The following is an 18,877-nucleotide window of genomic DNA, read 5'->3' as shown; positions in this document are numbered from 1 at the left end:
AATATTCGGCTGAACCCCCAAATCCTGCACTTAGAGGGGCAGTTCTGCAGGGAAAAAGTTCCCCACAGCCCAGCACCGCGGCAGGGATCTCCCCAGGGACGGGATCCAGGGATCCTGTCCCGAGGGGAGCCGCAGTTTGCTCGTTCCCATGCGAACAAACGCCGGTCGCGAGTCAGTTTGGAGAACTAAAACTGGAAACCACCCGCTGGCCGCAGCACAAAGAGGGGCACCCGCAGGGGTTTCTCCCAGAGGGGCCGAGCGGGGGATGTGTCCCTGCGCATCCCCGTCGCCTCCCTTTGGCACGGACCCAAGGTCTCGGTGCCACCGCGGTCGCTGACCCCTCCAGCCCCTCTCCAGCCCCTCCTTCCCCTCGGGGCGGTGTCCGGTACCTCATTCCCCGCAGCGTCCTCGCTCCTTCCCGCCGCCACACGGGCCCTCGGCCGCGCGTTTCCCCTGAGGGCGGGCGGAGGCGGCGGCACCACCTCAGCCGGGGGCGGGAGCGGCGGCTGCCCCGGGGCCGTGTGGGCAAGGGCGGGTCCCGCTCCCGGGCTCCCGTTCCCGCTCCCCAGGGCCGCCCGCCGGCGGCTCCCCCGGGCCCGCCCCGCGAGAGGGCGCTGGCGGCGGCCCCGGGACCGCCGAGTTTGAAAAGTGCCGGTCCGGGCGGTCCGGGAGGAGCAATGGCGGCAATGGCGACCCCGCAGGTGAGCGCTGAGGGCTCGGGGGCGGTGGCGGGGCGAACCCCGCCTCGGGAGTGGGGGGTTCTCCGCGACCTTCGGGGTGCCTGTGCCCTTCAGGGGTCCTTCTATCCATCCCCCCTGCCGGGGAAGCGCCGCGCCCCGCTCCGCCCTTTGGGGGTCCCTCCATCCATCCCCCCGCCGGGGAAGCACCGCGCCCCGCTCCGTGCGGACCCTCCTCAGAGGGGGCTGCACCGAGGGGCTTCCCGCCCCGGGGAGATGGGAGAGGGTGTGGGAAGCAGCGTCCCTCTTCGCCTCAAGGAAATGGTGTTCGGGCCAAGTCGGTGCCCGCTGAGGGGAATTCGGCGTCGGGGAGGTGTGGGAGGGCGAGGCAGCAGCTGGGGCTGGCGCGGGGCCGGGAGGGCAGCCGGGCTCCGTGCTGGGAAAACAATCGTGTCTGGAACGAGCTCCCCGGAGAGGGGGAGATGCCCTGCTCTCCGCCCTTGGAGGAGAAAGCTTCAAGCCTAATCTGGGAAGGAAGGGACGGAGACACAGACACAAAGAGCGCTGGCTGCCGCCCCACCGGGTGCTCCCCATCCCGGTGCCTCCTGCGCTCGCTGCTTCCCAGCCTCGCCCTTGGAGTTGGGGGGGCTCCGGGCAGGACCACAAGTGCCTTTCTCCAGAGTTAGGGGTGGCTTTTTCTCGTAAGCAGGGAATCTGACTGGAGGCTGCTGGATGCAGGGCTCATCCCTACGGCACAAAGTTGCCGGGAAAGATGGGATTTGAGATGTGCTGGAAACGTGTGTGGACTGCAGGGAGGATGGCATGCTATCTTATTAAATCAAATTATAAATCAGTTTCTGTGATAGTGGTGAGAGTGTAAGGGCCTGGTCTGCTCTGGGCTTTGTGCAGGTGAAACTTGTTTCCAAGCTTCACCATGGGTATAATGGATGGGATGGGATGGGAAGGGATCTTACTGGCTGCAGTCCAGAGGATTATGTGTAACTCTGATAATGATGAAATTTTTGCTATGAGGAAGTAGACTGGACACTTGGGTAAGACACGAGCCTGGCGGAAGCCCTGGGTGAGCTCTGGCAGCCTTCACTGCAAGCACCAAAAGGGAGCTAATTTCAGCTTGTTTGGGTATTTCTCTACAAGCTGTAAATATGTTTCAGGATTGTGTTGGAGTTTGACCCCACCAAAATTCATGAGCCAGAATGCAAAAGCAAATGCAAATTTACCTTTTCCATCCTCTTCAATAATGGAATATTTAATCTTCCTGGTGCAAACAATGTCGGTGTTATGGCACTTCCTCATGCACAGAGGGGAAGAAGGATCCAGTAAAACATATCATGCTTACAATCTCTATATATTTAGAAAGTCAACATGGTGCATTAACTGATGTTCAGATTAGCTTTTGGCAGAGAGTGATGTGGAAGAAAAATTAAGAACTGCCCAACTATACCTGTTCTCTGAATCAATACCCAGGTCTCCATATTGAGCACCTTTGCTCTGAGTGGATCCAGGGGGAGATTTGCTTACACCCATTTGCATAGTTTGGATAGAAGATAAGTCTCTGTGCTTTTATTAATTATTTAAATGAGAATTGCAACCAACAAACTCCTTTTAGTCACTTGCAACAGAGTGGATAAAGACCTTTTTGATTTTCCAACTTAGAGCTGGTAAAGGTTGCCTGTGACTCAGGAACTCCATGATTCAAGTTATTCCTCACAAAACTTTGGATGTTTTTCAAAGCTCTGGCTTAGTTCCTGGCTTTACTAATTGGGCGAGAACTTCCTGGAATCAGGATGTTAATCTGAACCTTTTTGTTTTGTTACCAATCTGAACAACTCCTATTTTGGCTATTGTGGCCCAAACTTGGGTTTAGGCCAACTTTTAAAATAGTTTTTTTCCCTTTTTCTTATTAGACTGAAATTGTAGCAAAAACTGATTGAGGGTGTTTGATTGGGTCTTTGATTAAAGGATTGTTTCTGGCCTAGGTTTTGGATGCACAGCACACTCTCAAAAGTGCAGTATTGTACAGGAGTAACACAAACCCAATGTGGTTTGTTGTTGGAAATGTGGTCAGCCTGTTACAGGGTGTGAAAGCAAGTCGGGATTCCTGAGTACTGTCTTTAGTCACTGATGTGCTGTGTGACATTAACTCAGTTACTGTAGTGGGGCTTGACCATTTCTTTTGGATTTGAGCAATGAATATGAGCCATTAATGTGAAGTTATTAATGTTTTCATTGCTTTGAATGCCTTAAAACCTCTCTTCCTGTTGAAAGGAGAAACACAAGCTCTTGCTTGGATCTCTTCTGGTGTTAAGTGGCATCCTCAGGGGTGCTTTGCAGCTCCTGTCTGAGTCCAGTGTTTTTTTTGGGCAGTGAGATAAAACCTCTGCTCTGCCCAAACCGGGCATGTCCAGAGTCTGTGACAGAGCAGTTCTGTCCAGAGCTGTTCCTGAGCCACATTTCACTAGAACAAGTGCTGTTGGAAATGATGTAAAGCAACATAACAAGTGTGAATGCTACTAATGCAACCTATAACAATAATAATGTTTGAAGTGGCCTTTAGAGGTTAGAGACTGAGACACCACTCTGCTCACCTTTTTAGGTACAGCAGACAGTCCAACTTATTCTTTTGCTTGTTCATTTGTAGAAACTGCTGTAGGGTTTACATTTTTCTTCTTCAAGGCTAATAGCTGGGAGTTAACACATGCTTATGTGATTTCTAAAAGCTCTATCAAATTATCTGAGATTTTTCTTTGAGCGGTCAGCATCAAGGCATAATCAGATAAAAATCTGTATCTGCAACATCGTACTGGTAAAAATTAATGTTGATCAGAACAAGAGCAAATGTTGGCTGGGCTTTGATACTTGAAGAACAAAGTCATGAGTAGACATTAAATAACAAGGAGACAAGTAAGATGAAGGCTTTACTCTGTTATGGTTTAAAACCAAATTAAGGGCGTGTTAAGGTCAAAGTTGTGTTCTGTCCTCTGTAATTGAAATGTAGGTCTTGAAAATCTGATGAAAAGATTTGTCTTCAGAATTTCTGAACGACACAAAGGAGCGGAATCTTATGAGGGTATTGCTGTGCCATAAAAATGGTTGGAGTGTGTTCTCTCTGAAATCCTCTTGCCCAACACTCTTTGGCTGCAGGGCAGCTGCCTCTTGCAGCTGGACAATGGTGTGAACTTAATGGATCCAAGTTTCCAGCAGAAACTGGAGGGTGAGAAGGAGCTGCTTCGCAGGGCAATACAGAAAGAGCTGAAGATCAAAGAGGGAGCAGAAAACCTGCGCAAAGCGACGACGGACAGAAAGAACCTTGTTCATATCGAGCACGTGCTGAAATCTTCCAACCGGAAACTGGAGCAGCTGCACTGGGAGCTGCAGGAGCTCAATGCAAGGATTGTAATAACAGACAAAGAGGAGGGTAAGACAGGTAGGTCTTGGGGCATGACTGACAGGAAAATTGTCCCATAGTGGTTCAATGGTTATAGATATGGAATTGATACAAGAGAAGATGATTAATGGTATTAGATGACAATTGATTGTGTTGTTTGTGCAGATGGATCTGCATCTCCAGATCCTTGTCTCTGGGAAAGAAACCCAGACCCCATGGCAAGGAAGGTTGAAGCTCTGAAAAAGCAGCTGCATGTTGAAATGAAAGTGAAACAAGGAGCTGAGAACATGATCCAAATGTATTCAACATCCAAGGTAAGCAGGAATAATCAGCCACATTGGAACATGGATTCTCGGATCAAAATTCGTATTTGAAGTCTGTACACAAATCTCTCTCTGGTAATTGGTGTGGGAGAAAAATGCATTTGCAAAGCTTGCCTGCTGAATCCTAGCTCTGCGTTTTTGGTCTCAGCATAGTGACAGGACATCATGTTTCTGCACATTAGGGTGGAATAAGAGGCACGTTTAGTCACTGACTTGAGGAAAGAGTTGACAAAGCATTGGAACTGAACACTGATTTGGTGTGATGTTTGGATATCACTGGGTTGTTATAAAGCACAGCAAGTAGCATCTCTTTATGTGAGAAAAGTTTTCAGAAGTTTACTGGGCTCACATTCATCCCACTTTTTGAGTTTGGCGTAATCATATTTAAAAGCCAAAGGATAACTTAAAAAATTTAAAATCCAAGCTTATTAGGAAGGTTAATTCAGTAAGACCAGCAGTGTGAAGGGTTGTGATATTTTTATTTGTTCAAAACCTCTGCTCCCAGAGCACCGTGAGTGCCATTAGCCAGGGAACAACAGGTCTCAGTGACTGCAGGATTTGGTATTAACTGGACATGTCCTTGACCTGTCCTTTCCCTCTGCAAATGGAGGCTGTGATCTCAGTCCTTGACCCTCAGGGGTGCCTGCTTTACATAACCACTCCTGTATTCCATCCCAGGGTCATTTGTGACCCTTCTTGCAAGTGCCACCTCACCTTCATGAGTCAGCACATCGTTGTAACCCGTTTTTAATGATCATGGGTCTCTCTCTGCGTCTGCTTTCCCTTGGCAGGAGCGGAAGCTCCTGGCAACAGCTCAGCAGATGCTTCAGGACAGCAAGACCAAGATCGAGATAATCCGCATGCACATTGTGAAAGTGTCTCAGGCAGCAGGAGGGATGGAAGATGCCGTGGACCCAGCAGGTAAAATGCTGATACAGCCCAGAGCAGATGCACCCAAAGCTGTAAGATCCACAGTGCTCAGTGGATTTTCATCCTTGCCATGTTCTGTCTGGCCAGTGAGGGTGGGGAGCACCATCAGTGCTTTGGAGCTGCGTATCGAGGAGCTGAGGCACCACCTGCACATCGAAGCTGCTGTTGCTGAGGGGGCAAAAAATGTGCTGAAGATCCTCGGGGGGAGTCGGGTCCAGGATCGCAAGTTCCTGGCTGAGGTAAGTGGGTGTTGCTCAGGCCTTCTTGGGTGGTTTCATGCCTCCACATTAGTGATTTAGCATGAATGGAGGTAACCAAGTTGCTAATTTAGGAAGTTCCTGTCTCTCTGTGAGGACAGACTGATTGGGGTCACTTTCCCTTCTAGGGATAGCATTCCTTCCTTTGGTGAAATTTCTCAGGAACATCAAAAGTGACATTGATGGGGTGCTCAAGACCTATGGGAAAATATTTCATCTTGTTCCTTTGTTAGCAAGATGTTGTCTTGTTGTGTTATTTTGAAGCTTACTTGAGTTCACAAAGGATTAATAGTACCTTGACTGGGGCTGCACATTGAGAATTCCTGCCTGTTTCCTGTTCCACTTCCCACTGGTAGGCTCAGGGTCGTTTGCAAGAGTCCTCTCAGAAGATTGACCTGTTGCGCTTGTCCTTGGAACGGCAGCTCAGTGAGCTTTCTCCTGATCACCCAAAGAGAGCACTCATCAAACAGGAACTGGTGAACACCTCGTCCCTGGGAGCCCGGCATGGCAGCATCCAGCCCACCCCAGTCATCAAACCCACAGCCCTCACAGGTACAGGAATCCTGCATGGCCTCTTGCTGTGAGAGGGGAAAAGGGAGTTGTATTTCTTTCTGTTGTTGTAATGCTTCTTGTTCTATGGACATTGGATTTTCTAGGAATTGGACTTATGTCTTCTAGGCCAGGAGAGCTTTCTGATCATGTGGATTTGCAGTCTATTAATGTGGAGTCGATTTGAACTATTAACCAAGAAATAATGAATCTGAGAAATTCTTGGTGAGGACAGGCTGACTAAAATCACTTCATCTTTTACATAACAATGCTCCTTACTCTCCTAAAATTCCTCAGGAACACTGGAAGTGAGACTGATGGGGTGTCAGGATCTGTTGGAAAACGTTCCAGGACGTTCCCGAATGACTAGTTCTTCTCCCATCTGTGGCAGCCCAAGTGATTTGAGGTCCCTTTCCCGGACACGAGTTGGCCTGGGCATCCATGGCCGTGGGGTTGCAGGGAAGTACCTGCGGAGTGAAGAGCCATGCAGTGAGTATGGAGTTCACTGTTGACCTCTGAGGGGCACATGGGAGCAAGGAGGTTTCTCATCGTGGTGCTGGCTTAGCCTGGTATCAGTGTTGTTATAAAACACCTGATTTCTGCAAAGCTAATAGAGAGAATGTATTGCATCACACCTGGTTCCAGAACTGTCCTAGAAATTACATTTGGTTGGGATGTTCACCTTCAGCGTGAGAGGTTTTCTTTGGTAAAAGGTTACAGTCCATGTTTTCTCCTTTGTCCAGATGAGGTCCTTGCTGTGCTCAAAGTGGACAACAAAGTGGTTGGCCAAACAAACTGGGGATCAGTTAATAACCAGGCATGGGACCAGAGCTTTGTCATTGAGCTGGACCGGGTGAGTCTGCCCCAGATTCCTGTGCTGTGTTTGTTTTCCCATTTCTCCTTACCTGATTTGCTTGTTTAGCTGCCCTTCCACTCGATTCAACTCTCTATTGCTGCTGTCCCCATGTCCTTTGATGTGCCACTTATCTCAGCCTTCCCCTGAAGGCAGAGCATCTCTGCCAGACATTCAGCCTGAGCAGCATCTGTTGTCCTTCTCTGCTTATCTGAGAAGTTTTATTTCATCTTATCAGCAAAGTGGCTCTCAGGGATTTCTAAATGGGGAGCCAAGACAGCAACCTCCAAGATGGTCTGTAGCTAAGAAGATCTGAAAACATGAAAAGCAGAGAAGAGGGGGACTAAAGAAATCTTTTATGTGTACTCTTTTTTATAGACTTTTTTTTTCTTTTACAACGGAGCGCGTGTGCCATTTCCAGAGCGTGGGGCAGGATGTAACTCTTGTGCTTTTGTTTGTTTTTCTACCCCATCTCACCAGTCTCGTGAGCTAGAAATTGCAGTTTATTGGAGGGACTGGAGAGAGCTCTGTGCAGTGAAGTTTTTGCGTTTGGATGATTTTCTGGATAACGAACGTCACGGGATGTGCCTCTCGCTCGAGCCCCAGGGGATGCTTTTTGCAGAGGTATAAATGTAAGCTTTGTTTCTTTTTCAGAGAACTCTGTCTGGTTAGGGTGCCTGCCCTGAAAGCAGTTGTTCAACCCAGAGTACAAGGAATGGAAGGAGCAGTAATCCACAAGGGTAGAATGACTCCTGAAATCCCTTTGCACCAACATCCCACATAAGAATAAGGAACAACACAGTATAATAGATGTACACATGCCATAGCCTGGAGTGACTCTTCAGCTGCTCCACTGTAATTATGTGTGTGTGTCCTGTGAAATCCATTGGTTTTTATTTGCTTTCATTATGAATCATCAGTGGCACTTTAATTAAACTTAATGGTCAGGATTGAATCACAGACTGCAGAATCAGAGATCCAAATTCCCTCTGGCTATGCTTATTTTATCATCTTTCTGAGGCTAATAATATCTTAAAGTACCATCAGTGAAGAGATCAGCTAGATAATCCCTTAAAAGCCACTGTACTTTCTCCTTTGTGTTGTGATGGAAGTTCCTGTGGTTGTCTTTCCAAAGTAGGATCTGAACCTCATGTACCAAAATTTGTCTCGTCTCCCTGCCTTCTTGATTTCTTGTGGTTGTTTTGTGGTGGCTGGTTTTGTTATTTTTGATTTTTACTTCTGTGCCATGAACTACTGTGCTTGTTACCCTACAAATGGATGTGTTCTTTATGCATGGCTTTACAAATTGGAGAAATTTTCTTTGGGATAGGAATTAGTCTTAATTCTAGGAGTTTTCTACATTCCCAGTAGCAGAGAATTTTGACAGCTAAACCCACAGTTGAGTTAACAGCTGTTTAGAGACTAAAGCCAGAATAGCACAGTCTGGAGTCTATGGAAGTGACTCTTGACTTACCAAACAGATAGGAATGGAGAACTTGACGAGGGAACAGGCATGTGGGAAAGTTTGGGTTTACAGTTTGAACGAAGAATCCTGACAGATCCCTGTGGTTCTCTGGCAGGTGATGTTCTGCAATCCTGTCATTGAGAGGAAGCCAAAACTGCAGCGACAGAAGCGCATTTTCCCCAAGCAGAAAGGTGAGGGGCTGGACAGCCAAGTGCTCACTGTCTGGGGCACGAGGGTGAGGGCAGGGGTTTCCCATTCAATCTGTGAGACATTAAAATGCCTGCTAATTACTGTGTATGTGGAAGTTTGTTCAGTCAGTAAGTGCAGGCAGCCTGGCTGCAGCACAGTCTGTGGTGTGACATTGTCACAGCATTGCTATTCACAATTAACATTGGCAGGAAGATATAACTGCTGGTTATTTAACAGACTTCTTAGCTCTGGGGCCTCCAGCATAAGAAGGATGTGGGCCTCTTGGAGCAAAGGCCACAAAGGTGCTCAGAGGGCTGGAGCACCTCTGGTCTGGAGGCAGACTGAGACTTAGGGCTGCTCAGCCTGGAGAAGAAAAGGCTTTGGGGAGACCTTAGAGCCCTTCTCAGTGCATAAAAAGGGGCTCCAAGAGAGCTGGAGAGGGGCTTTGGACAAGGGACTGGAGTGACTGGACAAGGGGGAATAGCTTCCCACTGCCAGAGGACAAGGTTAGATGAACTCTTAGGAAGAAATTCTTCCATGTGAGGGTGGGGAGGCCCTGGCACAGGTTGCCCAGAGAAGCTGTGGCTGCCCCATCCCTGGAAGTCTCCAAGGCCAGGTTGGATGGGGCTTGGAGCAACCTGGGCTAGTGGAAGGTGTCCCTGCCCATGGCAGAGGATGTTGGAATTAGATAATTTTTAAGGTCCCTTCCAACTCAAACCATTCCATGATTCTGTTGTAAGATCCGGGACTGAAACTGCACTAATTTAACCAGCAATGCTGTTACTGATGAGCAGATTTTGGAAGGTTTTCTGGAAAATTCTGAATTATGGAAGACTGTCATGAACAGGCTAATGACTGTCTGTCAAGTCTTTAAAGCTGGCATCTCAGATTCATGAGATTTATGGACTGGAATAACTTACATACTTCCTTTTTTCTCTGCAAATTCTTCCTTGAGAGGCTGAATAAGGTAAAACTTTACATACTGAGATTTTGTGGCAGTGGGAATAAATGAGATTTTATATTTATATTCTTCAGAAAGTAGTAAAGATGATGAAACATCCCAATTGTTTAACTCTTTTTAAGACATTTTCAAAAACTTTCTGTTAACCGGCTGCATGATTAAAATGCAGTGTAGAAATACAAGAAAATCTGACTTAAAAGAATATAAACTTTTAACATTATGCAAGTTCATCTTGAGGATTGTTATGATATTATATGGAGTTGAACTTAGGTGAAATATTAGATGTATTTCAACATCATTATTAAACTTTCTTCCCTGAAAAATGCCTATTTTCCCAGGGGTGGGCTACCTTTTTGGATAACTCATGGGTGTTTGGGTGAAAACTATAATTACATGAGACTGTATGTGTTGTCATCTCACTGGTGTTTTGACTCTGACTCCTCCAGGGAAGGAATTTCTCCGAGCTCCTCAGATGAACATGAATGTTGCTGCCTGGGGTCGCCTGATGATGAGTTTCCTCCCTCCCTGCAGCTCCATCAGCACTCTGAGTCCCCCACTCCATGATCCCACTCAGACAGACTTTTCTCCAGTTTCCCCACAAAGTCCTACAGATTCAGTGTCCAAACTGAGTGGGTAAGTCATGTTCTGAGTGTTGCTGGATGACACTGGAATGGGTGTGGGATAGATATTAAAATTCTGTTACATCTTACTAAGGTGGAAGAAGACACTGATGAGAAAAATGTATCTATCTACACAAAAAGATGTAAAATTTCTGTGCTGTAAAGGAAAGAAAATTCCACTCATTAAATGTCTTCACCAGTACAGTAACCTATGTAGGCAAGGTCACCATGTGATTGTTGTGATAAAAATGCACATGTACTCCAACCACTGGCCTAGTGTGGCACTCAGAAGGGACACAGCTGAGCTTTTAAATGTGCTGTAGAAGAAAGTTCACCCAAAATAAATTTTTTAATTGTTGGAGTTAATTTTTAGAGAATCAGTCATTCTCTAAAGAGATTATTCCCACTGACACACAAGACCTAGAAAAGAAAAATACTTGAGTCAACTACTGTGTCAGTACTAAAAATCAAGATTTCCTATACATTCTTGATCATACCTATTTCCTTGATTTTATAGTGCCAGAAAGCCAGTGTTGGAATGTGAGTCTAACCAACTTTTAATTAATTTAGAAGACTTTGTTGATACTTCGTAGACTTTTGGTGTGAATCAGGGAATCCTGTTGTTCAGTGATTTGGACTGAACTAACACAGCAAAAGTGACACAAAGGTGTCTGTGTACAATACTCATCCCTAAGGCAGAATCTCCTTCAATTCTGTCTCACAAATGCAGTGACTTCCCTGTGGCTAAGCTCACCTTTGCTGATGAAGCACCACCCAAACCTCCACGCCTCTTCCTGATGGCCAACTCCAAGGAATCAGCACCATCTCCTGCAGATTCCCCGGTAATCACACGGGCTAATTGGGAAGCTTGTCTTTGTTGGTTGGTGTCCTTTCAAAACCTGGTCCTTCTTATTTGTTTATTACTGCAGAAATTCACTGTACTTTAGGCAACCACCTCCTTGTTAGCTGTCTGATCTCCAGGGATTCAGAATCCAGGGTGCTATTTTGGCATGGAGTCTTCACAAAGAGTTACACTTCTTTCTCTTTCTCTTTCTCTTTTCTTTCCCTTTTTTAAAAAAATTATAATTTGCTTTTCTTAGAGAAACAAAATGGAGGTAGGTCAGCACTGGGAGTCCAGAGCAAGAGTACAGAACAGATGACTACCCAGAGAAAGCAGGAAAGGAGGGCCAGCAGGCTTTTAGGAGCAGATGAAGTTCTTTGTCATTAAAATAATGGGCAAAACCAAGAGCAGCTCTGCTTTTCTGATGGGAAGGAGCAGGAAAATTGTTTTGAGTCGTAAAATGGTTAATGACCTGTGTTCTACCACGTCTTACCCTTTCTCATTTGCCTTGGTGATAGAGGAAACTAGTCTTTGATCATTGTGACTCTTTTGACGTGACAGGCCTTTTTTCTAGGAAGGAAATGTTCTACCCTAGACTTTTAGAAGTGTTTATTTTAAAAGATTTGACCCTATAAAAAATATTTTATGTGGGAATAGCTTTATGTGCCCACAGGCAATCTGTTTTCACGCTGCTTCCCCCTGAGCAGAGGTGATGACCAACTGCAAGAACTTGGCTGTGGTTATGCTGGATCTTGACAGAGGAGAAAATTTGGATGTGGGTGTTCAGGTCAGATTCCAGAGGATGACCCACTGTATTTTTCTTTTTCTTCCTAGTGCCTGAAGAGGCTGCATGTTGAGGAGAAGTCCTGCAGTTCTGCTGTAACAGGATTTCCAATCCCAACATCTCCAAGGTAACTGTGGACAGCACGGGCTGCCTTGGATCATGGGTTAAAGAGTCACTGGGCTGAAATTTTTTAGCATGCAGTCTAAAATTCTGCTTAAGGTGTGCTTTGATTTCTTAGCACCAGATTCTTAGTGCTGAGTGCGGACAATACCATGAAAGCTCTTCATTCCACTCACTGGAGGAGTATGGAGTGTCTGTTGCCTTTTAAAGATGATCCTGGACTAAAGCATTTAGGTTTTTATTTTTTAAAAAAAATTCTTTCCTAGCGGTTCTGTAGCCTGAGTTTCCTTATAGCTGACATTACATTCTAAAGCATCTCTTTATTCATCTACTTTTTTCCAGCAACATGTTATGTCTGTTGTCTCAGTGTGTTTTATTTCCAGTTCCTGTTTGAGAACTTCCTTTCTCCTTATGCCCTTGTCCTGCCAGCACTGTGGACATGTTCATGTCTGATTACCACAGCTGATGCTGAGCCTGCTGAAAGGAGTGTAGGAGAAATTGAATTTTACCACCCCAAGGATGTCGGGGTGGAGGGGAACTAATCCTGTTATAGGAAGTGACAGAGAGAGCAGCCTTGGAGGGTCAGGATTGTTCCTCTTGTTGCCAGTACATATGGAAGTGCTCCCTGCCACTGGGAGCACTTCCCTCACTTTAAAGTTCCTATTTTCAGTGGCAGAACAGCAGCAGCCCTTAGCTGTCAGGATTTCAGCTTAGGTGAGGAGTGGTTGGCACAGCTGTTTGCTTTCCCTTTTGCTAAAGAGAGCTCCTTCCCCTAACACAAACACACACTCCTTTGTTATCTGCTGGTGCATCTCTTGGGGGTTGTCTCAGCAACTCTTCTGTTTGTCTGCAGGAAAAGGACAGTTCAGCTGGAGGATTTTCACTGCATCGCTATGCTGGGCCGTGGCCACTTTGGGAAGGTAGTACAGAAGGACACTGTGGAGCAGGGCAGTGGGGCTGTGGTTGTGAAGATGGGGCTCTGCTTTGGGCTCTGAATAGAGACATTGCAGTATAGGAGAGATTTGTAGCAATGCAGATGCAGAACAAACCCAGCCCAGCCACACAAGCAGCTGAAAACTTGTTAACAGTCAAAGCTCCTGAAGATTTGTGGCTTCAAAGCCTGGAGAAAACTGTCCTGGGAGTGCTAAATCATTTCATAAAGCACACCATTGCCATCCCTTTCATTATTATGAGGATCAGTCGTGGAATAGCTCCATTCCCAAAATCTACGTGCTTGCTTGCTGTGAGAGCTCGTGAAGCACTGGGCCAGCTGTGAGAACATAACTTACACTGACATCCTTCTGCACTGCTGCAGCTCAAGGAGCAGAGCTCTGGTTTTGGAGTTCCTTGAGCTGGGTTTTGAGAATGACTGTCTGGAATGGATGGAAATAGTTTGTGTCAATGGGAGTTGAAGAGATTTGTTTGAAGTACAGCTTTTCTGTTGTTTTTCAGGTACTGCTGGCCCAATACAAGGCAACTGGGAAGCTGTATGCCATCAAAGCCTTGAAGAAAAAAGACATTATCAGGAGAGATGAAATTGATAGGTGAGCTTTGTTTGGGGATGGTACTATTGCCAGAGGCTGAGTTAACACACCTGTAATCAAGTGTTGGTATGATGTGTTCTGGCCATGGTACTGTTAAGGTTAAATGTAACCTTAAGTCTTGGATAACTAAAATCAGGAATAAGGAAACTTATAATGGGGTCTAACTTTTGTGAGAATGACACCTGAAGAACCCTCTAAAAGTCAAGGTTTGCAAGTGTATAAGAGAAATATTTGCGTTGGCCCTCACTTTTTGTTTCTCTAACTTAAGATGTAATGATTTTCTCCTTCATTCTATCTTGCTCAAAACAGTCTTTTCTGCCAGGTTTTAACATTGATGTTTTTGTTCTTTGAATCCCGGCAGCTTGAACTGTGAGAAGAGAATATTTGAAGTGGTCAATTCTTCTGATCACCCCTTCCTTGTGAACATGTTTGCGTGTTTCCAGACACCTCATCATGCCTGTTTTGTGATGGAATACACTCCAGGTGGGGATCTGATGATGCGCATACACGAGGATGTCTTTCCAGAGCACATGGCACAGTGAGTTAGAATTAGTCAACTCTCCAGGCGCTATAAATTTTTAACTCGAATCTCATAATATATTTCCTGATAACTGTTTCTGTCTTTTAGGTTTTATACAGCCTGTGTAGTCTTGGGGCTCCAGTTCTTGCATGAGAAGAAAATTGTTTATAGGTAATGCAGCAGAGACTCAAGTTTGGCAACTTGGAAGTTGGTTTCTCCTGTAGCTGTGTCTGGAGCTCACTGTTTTGCTGGGGTTTCTAATCTTTCTGTCTGTCTTTATATCCTCCACTGCCTGTTGCTATCAGCATGTTCATCGTGCTCACAGTAAAGAAAGTCACCTAGAAGCAGTTCATCTGGCATGTTGCAGGTGATTAATCCTCTGTGACATGTCAATACATTCTGGGGGGCACCTGTTAAGTTACTGCTTTCCTTTTTTCTTGGTAGTCAAGTAATTTGTCATGCTGTTGTGGGAGCCCTTTTCCAGATGACTTAGCCCCACTCAGCTCAAAGCTGCTTTGTGAGCCTTTTGTTTAGAGGAAAATATCAATAAATTAAGGGGAGTCTTCCAAATAATGCATGATTTAAACCAAATGTAGACTTTACTCAGTTTAGTTTTTATTCTGTTTATTAACACTACCTTCTGCCTCTTGCAAAAAACATATGTTGGATGGCATTCCTGAGACTTCAGCCACTGTTTTCTTAATCTCCTTTGCCTGCAGGGACCTGAAACTGGATAATCTCCTTTTAGATGCTGAAGGATTCGTGAAGATTGCAGATTTTGGATTGTGTAAGGAAGGTGAGGGACTGGAGAAGCTGAAATGGAGCCATGAGGATTAGTTTAGGATCTGGGCTGTAGTAAGTGTATGTGTGTAACTTGTATTAATTCCCATTTTAAAAATTAAAAGAAAAACAAAAAAACCCAACAAACCAAACAACAAAAAACCTCACCTATGATGAACTTGGGAAGAGTACTTTGTCCTTTAATCTTCAGGAAACCCGTGAAGGCTTTTAAAATGTGCTTGTTTGTTCAAAGGAGCCAGAATATAGGATACTATAAAATGTGCACATGAGTAAATGAGCAATGGAATCTGCAGGAGGTTTTCTTGGTTTTGCTGTTTATTTGAGCACTGTCTGTATATTTGTTATTTGGAGCTGTTGGGGGCCTCAGGTTTCCCATTTCCTCACTGGCATTTACAAGCCTTGATAAGAACTCTTACCCAGGTAACAACATCAGGTGACAAACTACAGCTCTCAGAGGCAAGGCTGCCTGTGATCCATTCAGTTATGTGTGCTGGATTTTACAAGTGTCCTTTTCCTACAGGAATAGGTTTTGGAGACCGGACAAACACCTTCTGTGGCACCCCTGAATTCCTGGCTCCTGAAGTCCTGACGGACATCTCGTACACACGGGCAGTGGACTGGTGGGGACTGGGTGTGCTCATTTATGAGATGCTTGTTGGTGAGGTAAGACCACATTTCCTTAGGGGATCTCACTAACCAGTCTTGGGGACCAGACCACTTCAGAGAAAATTTGCTAAATGTAGCCAGTTATTTATTATTACTTCAGTTACATTTTTCTCATTCGTTGTACTTGCCAAACGTTAATTAATCCAACAGCTCCCTGCTATTCTCATCCCTATTTAATAGTGAGGAGTGGGTGGTATTTGTATTAAATAATAGAATGTCCCCATTGCAGTCACCATTCCCTGGAGATGATGAGGAGGAAGTCTTTGACAGCATTGTCAATGATGAAGTCCGGTATCCACGATTCCTTTCAGCTGAGGCACTTTCTATAATCCGGAAGGTAATGGGCTTGGTGGGTCTCTGGGAGCCTGAGGAACTGTGAGTGGATCCAGAGGGACTCAATTAGGACTGGATACATCTGTGTGTGTAATCTGGAGCTGCCTACACAGACTAAGGAAACATTTAACATTTACACATATTTTTCCTTTCCATCTCTTTACATAAATGCAGTCCTTCTGTGTAAGGATGACTAAGCAGGCTGCTTACTGTTCCTGCTAAGTCTGACACTGAGAAGTGTTGATTCAAGGGCAGGAGTGTCAGAGCCATTCAGTGGGGATGGCTGGACTCAGGGTTTGAATGTGACCCCATAGTCACAGGTGCACAATTAAGCTGAGATGCTTCACGCAGTTTATAGCAGGTATCTTATTGCTGTTGGCAAGTTGTTTACAAGAAACTAGGTCTGAGCTATTCCTGGCAGATGACCTTGGTGCACCAAGTGAAAATGAGAAGATACTGAGGGATCAGTCCATCCCCTTTCTTTTGTTTTTCTCTCTGGAACATTATTTCTGTCCATCCTTGTTCCTGCTGTTTAATTTTGAACCGATATTTCTGCAGCTGCTTCGGAAATGTCCAGAGCGTAGACTGGGAGCAGGGGAGAAAGATGCAGAAGAGATTAAAATCCAGCCCTTTTTTAAGGTAGGAACTCACTTTATTTCCCTCCTCATCATTTTTTGTATCTGAGCTGAGAGTGATTTACTCTCTGTTGGTATCAAGGCATATTTCCATTAGTGAGATCTTAGTGATAGTTTCTGTTGCACCTCATTGCTCCATTCAGGAATTTGTGTTTTAATTCACAGTTGAAATGACATCCCAAGTGTTTTCTGGGATCTGTAAGCTGCCAGAGCCCCTTTGTTATTTCTGATTGTGCTGCTTCTATGTGCAAATACAGTCAACTTTAGAGACATCAACAAATACTCCTTTTTAAATGAAGCTGCAGCGTCAAAGATGCTGTTAAGTGATGACAGTGATTGCCAGTCAGTCTATTTGATGGCAGCTGCATTTGTCAATCTGGCTTGTTCCCTTCCTTCTCTTACAGGGAATTGACTGGGATGCCTTGCTTGCCAGGAGACTGAAGCCCCCCTTTGTGCCCACGTTGAGAGATCCAACAGACATCAGCAACTTTGATGAAGAGTTCACCTCCCAAAAGCCAATCCTCACTCCCCCCGAGAGGGTTGCTCTTCTCACCCACAAGGAGCAGACTGTCTTCAAGAACTTTGACTTTGTTTCCAGACACCTTTTAGATGTGTGACTCCTGTGCCATACAAAACATGAAGAGATTGTTACCACCTTGAGAGGACTTGGCATGGGCAGTGGAAAAATCAACAGGATCCATAGTACAGGTAGTGCTGCCCTGCAGCAGTTAATGTGCTGTGGGTTTTCCAGCCTCATTTGTTGGAGGGATCCTGGATGTCAGTTATCATTAAGGAATAATTAATGTTTGACTGGATATATCTTCTGCTGTCACTGAATATAGATGGAAGTTTGGAATTTAAGCTGGACTCAAGTCATCTCTTCAGCCCAGGTTACTCTTTGAAAAAAGCCTAAGTAAGTAGTGTGGCTTTTTAAAGTTGTAGAGTAGCAGGGGAATGGCCTCTTCTCACCTATTTTCTAGAGAAGAGATGCAGCATTTCCTCCTGGTAATGATTTTATGCCATTTCCCACTCATAAATATGTGTATGCCAGACAAGGAGTGGATTTTAACATAACCAAGACAATGATGTTTGATAATGATCCAAGTGATTTATCTTAAGGAAAATTAATCTTTCTACTTCTTTAAAGATGCCAAATATTAGCCATTGTTTTTAATGATATAAACCCCCACAGCTTTGCACGTTTTTCCTTTTTTGAAAATAAAGATATCTTTCCTTATATTAAATGTTCAGCTTTTCATCTCCTTTGTGTTCCCTGAATGTTTTAGATTAGGGCTAACCACAGTCTGCTCAACAGGCAGGATTTTATTTTGCTCTGTAAATGTCAATAGTAATATTTTCTTTCTTCCTTCTCACTCAGGTTGTCTGTGTGTACATATTGCATGGTGTCATCAGCTGGCACATACCAAAGACTGCAGTCAGGTTGTCTCTCCCCACAGTTTATCAATGTGCATATCCTGCATCTTTTTTGGGGACAGCTAAGTAATGACTGTTAATACTGAAAAAACACCAAGTCAAAGATGATTTCATTTGCCTGGTAAAATACCTTGTAATTATACTTAATAAGATACATTTGCATCTCTTAAATCCATAATGTTACCTTGTTGGGCAAAAAGGGAAGGTGGAAGCATCACACTGATGCAAACAGGGACAGAGTCATTGCTCTTTCAGTTTTTCTTTACCAGATGTAGACAGGAGGGGGACTAAGGCAGCTGAGCTGATCTGGAGATAAGGACCTAGAGATTTGGCCTTGTTAAACCAGGACTGGTCCAAATGCTTCAGAATTCAACTCAGTAAGAGCTGTGTTTGTGCAAAACACCCTGAACCTGGATTTCCTATTTTCAGAGCCAAGTATAACTGCTGCTGAAAATTCCCTCCTACAAAGGTCCTTTCAACCTCCTGCTCAGACTGGCAGGACACTGGCCCCTTTGGAGCAGGATACACGTTTTCCTTGCTGTTGTTTGAGTGGTAACAGTTGGCTGTTGGCCCCTGTGGTGTGTTTTGTGGCTTTTCTTAAGGTCAAGGCCACTGTGAAGTGGGAAGTAGCACACTGGATTGTTAGCACAGGTGAAACGTAGAACTTGGGTTCAAAGAGAGAGGCATGAAGAATTAAAAAACGCATATTTAATATTTTATTTTATAATTTAGAGTGAAAAAAAAAGGTAAATTATCATCCCAGTGCTTTTTAAAAGTAATTACCAAAGAGAGCAAAACTGTGCTTTGAGCTGTAGTATCTGCTGACAAATTTCGACTTGACTGATACCTTAAGAGCCAGAAAAGGTGATCCAGACTTCAGCAGGCACCACAGTGACACCAACAAACTACAGAATCCATTCTGGATGCTATTACAGTGTCACAAAAACAACCCTTAGTGTTTTTGTATCC

The 18,877-nt window shown here is 44.9% G+C and overlaps 1 protein-coding gene across 1 annotated transcript; it reads left to right on the top strand.

Annotated features, from left to right (window-relative positions):
• The first annotated feature begins 597 nt into the window (after positions 1–597).
• PKN3 (protein kinase N3) lies at positions 598–17,718 on the top strand. Its single transcript, XM_027649724.1, has 22 exons — positions 598–701; positions 3,840–4,122; positions 4,249–4,397; positions 5,198–5,327; positions 5,424–5,575; positions 5,950–6,145; positions 6,440–6,631; positions 6,886–6,995; positions 7,476–7,619; positions 8,576–8,651; positions 10,057–10,243; positions 10,961–11,072; positions 11,906–11,982; positions 12,829–12,895; positions 13,428–13,519; positions 13,881–14,057; positions 14,148–14,210; positions 14,759–14,835; positions 15,361–15,503; positions 15,736–15,843; positions 16,398–16,478; positions 16,879–17,718. Exons 1-22 carry the CDS (start codon positions 678–680, stop codon positions 17,089–17,091), a joined length of 2,853 nt encoding a protein of 950 aa, XP_027505525.1. The 5' UTR covers positions 598–677; the 3' UTR covers positions 17,092–17,718.
• The last annotated feature ends 1,159 nt before the right edge of the window (positions 17,719–18,877 follow it).

The sequence above is a fragment of the Corapipo altera genome, unplaced genomic scaffold (assembly GCF_003945725.1).
Source record: "Corapipo altera isolate COAL_440 unplaced genomic scaffold, ASM394572v1 268, whole genome shotgun sequence".
In the NCBI taxonomy this organism is placed as follows: domain Eukaryota; kingdom Metazoa; phylum Chordata; class Aves; order Passeriformes; family Pipridae; genus Corapipo; species Corapipo altera.
Note: the sequence above shows the minus strand (reverse complement) of the source record. Positions and strands in the feature narration are given on the sequence as shown.

Excerpts from the sequence above, each read along its gene's own strand:
- PKN3 (XM_027649724.1), top strand. The coding sequence starts at position 678 with ATGGCGGCAATGGCGACCCCGCAG. Across the intron at positions 6,632-6,885 it reads GCGGAGTGAAGAGCCATGCA|ATGAGGTCCTTGCTGTGCTC; the intron begins GTGAGTATGGAG and ends TCCTTTGTCCAG. Across the intron at positions 16,479-16,878 it reads AAATCCAGCCCTTTTTTAAG|GGAATTGACTGGGATGCCTT; the intron begins GTAGGAACTCAC and ends CTTCTCTTACAG.